Here is a 7,866-nt window from a genome sequence, read left to right on the forward strand (position 1 = left end):
AGAAGGAAAAAGGATGGGGAAGGACTCAGGGAGCCGGGGAGACATGGTGAAGGACGAGGGGGGTTGTCACGGGAACAGCTGGAGAGGACACAAAACCCTTCCCAAGCCCTTCCTAGGAAAAGATGGAAGCAACTGAGGAGAGCGAGCTCGGGGAGACCGGTGGGAAGACGGAGCGAGCGGCAGGTGGGGAAGGAGGCAGCGGCCCCCTTCTCGGCGCCCCAGCCCCAGAATGGCAGGACCCACATGCTTCAGGGGTTCTCGCCGCCTTCCAAGCACCTCCCTTCCCCTTCTCCCTGCTCGCAGCCGGAACCTTTCCCACCCCCACCCCCAAAGGCCGGGTGCTCAGACTCCCAGTTTACCTGGCCACTTAGGAAACGCGGGAGTAACAAGGGGTGGTTTCCATCCCGAGGCGGCAGAGACTCCTGGTCCAGGTGGTTAATGTACACGCAGACCTCCCCATCCTCCCTTCGGGGCCTGGCCGCAGAGGTGAGTACAGGAGGAGCTGGGCTGCAAGGCCTGACCCACTGGACAGCCCTCCTTCTATTCATTGGCTCCAGTGACTCCGAAAGGTGCTCCCTCAGAACCCTTCCCACACACACACACACACACCTTCCAGGGCAGGAAACGGGGCATTGATTCCAGTTATTTGCTCTCATCTTTCCTTTGTCCCTGTACCAATAACCTGGGCTCAGAGACACAAGACATACCACGCGGTGACATCCAGCTCCAGGGGAGAGGGGCTCTGTGGTGGTATGGGGATGTACATGCAGAAGGTGCCTACCTATTCCAGGAAAGACTGAGGACATGCTGGGCAGAGCTGACCAGGGGCTCTGACCTCGGTTATCATTTCTTTTTTTAAAAAAAAATATTTTTATTGATTTCAGAAAAGACGGGAGAGGGAGAGAAACATCAATGGTGAGAGAGAATCATTGATCGGCTGCCTCCTGCATGACCCCAACCCAGGCATGTGCCCTTGACCAGAATTGAACCCGAGACCCTTCAGTCGGCAGGCGGAGGCTCTATCCACTGAGCCAAACCAGCTAGGGTGAGGGTTACCATTTCTAACAAGCTCTGGGCTTTGGTCACGTTCTCTGCCTCCCTGAAACTCAGTTTTCTCATCGGACAAATGGTGGGCTGGATGAGATGCTGCATCAGCTCCCTTTCGGATCTAACACTGTGTGGTTCTGCTTTGCTAAACATGGAGGTGTCCTAACGCTGGGGTAGGACACATGGAGAGGACGGGCAGACTAGGCCCCAAGAGACCTCACAGGGGGCATTTGTGGTGCTGAATTTACCAGATAGGGATGTGGGCCTGGGTTTCTTAGACTCCAAGGCTACATCTAGGAAATACTCATTGTTAACAATTTGATGAAATATAAAGCCATAATACATACACATTCCTTGGCCATGAGAAATTTAACTGTCACTCAGACTGAATGAAAACTCATGCCTGCACATCCGGCATTCTCCTCCTTTAAGCTAAATCGGAATCATAGAGTCTGTGTGTAAATGCACAATGACATAACCGAACAGGAGTATTTGTATCTTTAATGGCATCTGGCCATCCCCAGTAAGGAGTCGCGCCAATGGGTTCAGAAAACTCTTGGCTACAATCCTCCACCCCCATCTCTATGTTATGGGCAGCCTGGCTACTCCAACTGTTGGCAAACGCTCTCTTTCCAGGATGGTACTTGCAACAGCTGTGCCCATGTGGTTCTCAAGGACTCTCCCTTTACGAGGCTTCTATTGCTGACCTTTTTCCAAGGCGGACACATTCTTTGCTTAAGTATGCTAATATTTTCAATTAGGTTATAGCCAAGTACTGCTGGCAGGGAGCTGTTTCTTCTCCTTAAGGTGATTTTGCATACTCTCCACTGATCATTACTTGCTAAAATAGAAATCTTATACTTCTAGAGAGAAAGCTTATAGTTTTCTTTTTAATTTCTGAGGAAAAACTTCATTGTTTTTTCCAGGCAGCACAACCCCATGCACCTCACCAGCTATTTCTTCACAGTTCCCTTTGCTGGGTCCATTAACATTAGAGTTCTGAGGAGCTCAGTCCTGGGTCCTTCCACCTACTCTCTTCTCCTTGGTCACCTCAGGTAGTCCCATGACTTTACTGCTGTCTATATGCGGGTGATTCCCATATTTACACCTCCAGTCCAGGTCTTTCCCTCAAGCCAAAACTCAAAATCTCCATCTGTCAATCCGACATCACCACATAGATATCTATTAAGCATCACATACTTCACAGATCCATAAATAAACTTCTGATCCAGGTCTTCCTGGATTGCCTCTTCACTAAGGTGCTCAGGCCAAAAAAAAAGACATGAAGTTAGTTACCATTTTTCTTTCTCTCTTCACTACATCAGTAGGTCTTGTCAGCCCTACCTTCAAAGTATATTGAATCGACCACTTCTCACCAGCTCCATCACTTCCTCCCTGGTCTAAGCCATCACCATCTGTCTATAGCTACTGCAACAGCCTCTTAACTGGTTTCCCTGCTTCCAATCTTGCTCCCCTTAAACTTATTCTCAGCGGTCAAGTGATCCTCTACAAACAAATCAGATCTGATCCAGCAAAGAAATGAGTGCATATGTCCCACAAAAAGACAAGTATAAGTATTTTCACAGCAGCTTTACTTGTAATATTAAAAAACTTCAACTGTTAACCAGAAAATCATTAAACTTGGGTAAACTAATAGTGGTATAATCATTGAAGGGAATGTTACATAACACATTTTTTAAAGACTGAACTATTATATAAAACGGCATAAAAAGATCTCACAAATAATGAAGAAGCCAGACCATAAAGAGTACATACTAGAAAAGAAAAAAAGAGTACATACTATATGATTCCATTTATATAAAGTTCAAGAAAAATGCAAACTAATCTATAGTAATAGAGAAAATAGTGGTTACTGTTTCCATCCTGGCCACAAAATTCCTCCTGCTGCATACTCTCACCCTTGATCTCACTGTCCCCTTCACTCACTATATCCATTCTAACTACAAGTCCTACTATTTTGCTTTTAAATACCTCCCCAATGTATTTCTTTGTCTTCATCCCAGCTCCTGCTACAGCCCTCATTTACGACTTCATCTCTCACCTGAATTATTGCCTGATACTTAACTTGGTACTTGCCCCGGCCTTCATCTCTCATATCTACTTCACACTGCTACATGGTTCTAAAACACAAATCTGCCACTCCCTTGCTTAAATCCCTCCTGTGGCTTCCATCATGGACAACAGCTTCCCAACCAGTGTTTTGACAGTGTGTGCAGATATTAATTCCCTCAGCACTTTGGGCTTCTCGGCAGAGCCTGGGGCAGCTAGAATTCCTGAGCCAACTGCCTCCAGCCTGAAGCAGCCATGTCCCTTGCCCTCAGTATGCCAGTTTCAAATGGCCCTGTGCCATGATGTGAAAGAGCTGAGAAGCACTGATCTGTGGGAGCTCCTGAACTGGCTCTGACCTCATCCTGCCTTCAACACCAAACATTCAAGTATCACTTTTTTCCAGAAGTTTTTCTAGAGAGCCTTCCCTGTGCTCTCAAAATATGTATTTTTAAATCTTTATGGTTCAAAGTATTACATATATCCCCTTCTCTCCCTGCCACCAATTGACCCCTTCTAGGCTGCCCCCAGCCCCCTCTCAAAATGTTTTATTTCATAATAAATGTCAGTCTATACCCTTGGTAATGATTAACAGCAGAATGGCCTTGCTCATCTTCACATCCTCTGCTGCCCCAGCACAGTCCTTGTAGGTGCCATAAAAATGTCAGTCAGAGAATGAAACAAAAGAGCAAGAGGGCCAGGCTCACCTTTTCTTGCCTCGAGTTTAGGAAAGTTAATGGTTAAATAAGTCAAAACCGATAGCTGATAACTTTGAAAAGGGGGTGATACAACCAAATTAAATGTGGCAAAGAACAGAAAGAGAGAAAAAAGCCATTGGATTTAGTCTCGTTACTAGAAGTCTTTGAGTAGATTCCGATGTGATGTAAATCAGAGTTCCTGTGTCCCAATTCCAACTTTGTTTTGCAGTATTTAGTTCCAAAGAAAACCACATTAACGTAGATGTTTAGCTAGCTTTCCTCCATCTCTCCCCCCGTCTGCTAGTTGTATCAACTTCCACTAGTTTTTGGTTTATCCTTACATTTTTTAAATGTAAACAAATGTATTCATTATGTACAACCTGTAAGATAGGTAAAGTGGCACACTATACATTATTCTGTGTTACTATCTTTACTCTATATCCTGGAGATTTTTTCACAACACTATGTAGCATCTTCCGCCTACTTTCTACTCAGCTCAGTCCTCTATTGTGTGAATTTACCAGTTTATTCAATCAGTCCCTTACTGATGGATATGAGTTGTTTCCAATCTAGTTACTACAAACAGTACTATGTTGAATCACTTTGTGCATGTTACTTCATAGTTTGCCGGCATATCTGCAGTAACTTTACTTCTGTTCTCACTTAATAACCCTCTGCCATTGATACTGAGTCTCCATCCTATAAACTAACTGTATAAGCTTGACATAAGGAAACAATTGCCATAGTGCACAGTGGTCCAACAATTACAGCAGCACATTAAAAACATGTGGAATTAAACACCCTCACTCTTATATTATCATTTTTCTCCCAATAAACAGACACCTCTTCTTACAAAAAAGTTACTTTGTCAAGGAAAACACCACAAAGAATAAACAAGGAATTTAGCTTTATTTTCTCTGTACATCTGCAAAACACTTGGGGCCAACATAGAAAAAACAACTTCCTGTTTTAAAAAATTACACTTTAAAAAAAGGCCTATGGGCCCTGACTGGTGTGGCTCAGTTGGTTGGGCACTGTCCCATGCACGGAAAGACTGCTGGCTATTTTTTGGGTCAGGGCACATGCCCGAGTTGCCAGCTTATCCCCAGTAGGGGGCATGCAGGAGGCAGCCAATCACATGTTTTGCTCTCACATCAATGTTTCTCTCCCTTCCCTCTAAAAATCAGTAAAAAAATCTTAAAAAAAAAAAAGGGATCAAGGCCTTAACCCCAGGAAACTACAGCAACTCTGATTGGTCCAAGGAACTGACAAGATATTAGGGAAATAAAACAAGAGGAAAGAGCATGAGAAATTACTGAGGGAGGGGGCCTCGAAGTGGGCCACGAGGGGGAACTGGAGGCCGGGGAGTGGGTCTGGGTGGAGGGAGGGGCCCCCTTTGGTAGCCATAGGGTGGGGGTCGTGGAGGGCCAGTGTATCCATGAGGGGGCATCAGTGGAGGAGGTCCACGCATACCATGGGGAGGCATAGGACCTGGGTGACCTGTAAGAAGAGAAAAAAAGTTAGTAAAAGCAAGAAATAGGAGATAGTTGATGCTGGGAGAGTGTAGGGAGAGAATAGACAGAGCAGGGGAAAAGAGGTGTGACAAAGGAAGCCACAAGAATATGATGTATGAGGAGGAGGAGGAAGGTGGCTAGAGCCTACTCACCCATAGGAGATCCAAACGGAGGCCCTCGGGGAGGCATGCCCATTGGAGGAGGTCCGGGATGAGGCATGCCAGGTGGTGGTCGTGGTGGGGGCTGCCCCCCAGATCCTGGGGGCCCAGCATGGGGGTGTCCTAAGCCATGAGGGCCATGGTGGGCCAGCTGCATCTGAGACATGCCTATGAGAACAGACACACAAGAGAAAGGGCAGATAAAATGGAGTGACATCAGGAAGAGAATGGAAAATAAGGCTGATTAAAAAGTGCACCTATCCTTGAACGCATTCCCACAGTACAAACCAACCAACTACCCAAGCAATTCCTCCCTCCTTCACTTGCTCTTTCCATGATTTAGGCACTGTAATAGTGCTGCAGAAGTACAGGACAAATGGAGTGATTTAGTTCGGCGGTCACCAACCTTTCGGTCCTCATGACCGCTGAATTAGTCTATTGATAGAATTTGGAAAGGTCACAGAGATACTATCTGAGCAAAGATCTAATTCTAAAGGATGATTAAGAATTTTTCTGCCGAAACCGGTTTGGCTCAGTGGATGGACCGTTGGCCTGCGGACTGAAAGGTCCCAGGTTCGATTCCGGTCAAGGGCATGTACCTGGGTTGCGGGCACATCCCCAGTGGGAGATGTGCAGGAGGCAGCTGATCGATGTTTCTCTCTCATCGATGTTTCTAACTCTCTATCTCTCTCCCTTCCTCTCTGTAAAAAATCAATAAAATATATTTTTTTTAAAAAAGAATTTTTCTGATGGACAGAGTAGGAATAGAACATCCAAGGCAGAAAAGATTAGAATCATAGGTGTTTTTTAGCAACAAAGTTCCAGGAGAACCAGTAATTTCGTTAACCAGGGGCCAGATCAAGAAAAGTCTAGAATGCTGTGGCAATGAGTCTGGAATTTCTCTGTAGATAAAAGGAAACAACAGAATAATTTTTAGTAAGGATGTACAAACGTGTTTTAGAAAAATAACTCTGTGAAACTATCAAAGGTAGAGAAAACTGGAGTCAAAGTGAGAGGAAGTTCCTACAATAAATTAGATGTGAAATAATGAGGGTATGATGCCCTGACCAGTGTGGGCCAGTAATTAGGTTGTTAGCACGTGCATCCAAAGGGCCGAGGTTTTGATTCCAGTCAAGGGATGTATGTGGCCGGCAACCAACCAATGTTTCTCTCTCTCTCCTTCCTTCTCCCTCCTCTCTCCCTTCCACACTCTCTAAAAATCAATGGAAAAAATATCCTTGAGTGAGGACTAACAAAAGAAAAAAAGAAAGAATTCTATATAATAAACAGCTAATATGCTAATTAGACCAGAATGTAGGACCTTCCAGAACAACCAGTGGGCGGGGCCAAGAGGCAGCCAGGGCTGCGAAGGCCTACTCTTGCATGAATTTTGTGCATCGGGCCTCTAGTAAGGGTATGAGAGTCTGAAATTGGGCACTGGTAGTCATGGCAGATGCCAAAGATAGAACAGTCAGACATAGCTCCAAGATTTCTGAATTAAGTACCTGAAAACAAAGAATACTAGAGGAAGAATAGGGTTGAAAGGGAAGGGTAGAAAAGTGGAGCTGTCCATTTAGCAGCAGGATTAGTGTCTAGAATGTTAATAATCATGAATCAGAGATACAGATCAAGAGGCATCGGTGTGTAAGTAATGAAACTACACAGGCACAAACAGAAAAAAGAGTCTACTAAAGTGGCTGAGATTGAGACAGAAAGATAAAGATCCAGAGAAACCAAGAGATAAGATTTTCAAACAAAAAGACATGGACAACTCATAGACACAGACAACAGTATGGTGATTACCAGAAGGAAAGGGGGGTGGAGGGAGGTAGAAATGGGTAAAGGGGAATAAATGGTGAGGGGATGTATTACAGAATTGTACACTTGAAACCTATATAATTTTATTAACCAATGCTCCAATAAATTCAATAAAAATTTTTTTAAAAAGGCATGGCTAGTTTTGAGTAAGAACAAAGGTCAAACTAGATAAGGAGCAGAAGTGTCCCCTAGATTTAGCAATTAGGTCACTGCTTTGGGGTAAAAGTCAGAGGAAGTATAAGTTAAGGAAACAAAAAACAGCAGGTATAGTTATACCCTTTAGAAAAACTTAAATGGAGACAGGGTGGTAGTTGTTAAAGTAAACAGAGTAAAATATTTTGTGTTTCTTCTTATAAAATAACGTCTGAAAGAAAGTTCAGCTCTGGAACTATCTATTATTGTTAAAGGAAAAAGGGCAGAAATAAGTGGTGATAGAGATCCTCTTTCAAGCTCATCCCTCCCTTTCCCAGCAAAGAACACCTACCTGGATGGGGCATCCCGCCCGGTGGAAATGGGTGAGGATGTGAGTGTCCGTGTCCAGGATGTCCAGCCCCCGGGGTTCCT

At 44.5% G+C, this 7,866-nt stretch overlaps 2 protein-coding genes across 2 annotated transcripts in view; both read right to left on the bottom strand.

The window, feature by feature from the left end:
• SV2A (synaptic vesicle glycoprotein 2A) overlaps positions 1-444 on the bottom strand; it is a 15,040-nt gene extending 14,596 nt beyond the window's left edge. Inside the window, exon 1 of the mRNA XM_006755620.2 lies at positions 360-444. The gene's annotated coding sequence lies outside the window, so the exon portion shown is untranslated. The remainder of the gene's footprint in view (positions 1-359) is intronic.
• A 4,506-nt stretch (positions 445-4,950) lies between these two features.
• Positions 4,951-7,866, bottom strand: part of SF3B4 (splicing factor 3b subunit 4) — a 4,854-nt gene continuing 1,938 nt past the window's right edge. Inside the window, 3 exon segments of the mRNA XM_006755725.2 lie at positions 4,951-5,312; positions 5,479-5,652; positions 7,787-7,864. Coding sequence (XP_006755788.1) covers positions 5,125-5,312; positions 5,479-5,652; positions 7,787-7,864 — 440 coding nt within the window. The 3' untranslated portion in view covers positions 4,951-5,124.

The sequence above is a fragment of the Myotis davidii genome, unplaced genomic scaffold (assembly GCF_000327345.1).
Source record: "Myotis davidii unplaced genomic scaffold, ASM32734v1 scaffold653, whole genome shotgun sequence".
NCBI classification, from domain to species: domain Eukaryota; kingdom Metazoa; phylum Chordata; class Mammalia; order Chiroptera; family Vespertilionidae; genus Myotis; species Myotis davidii.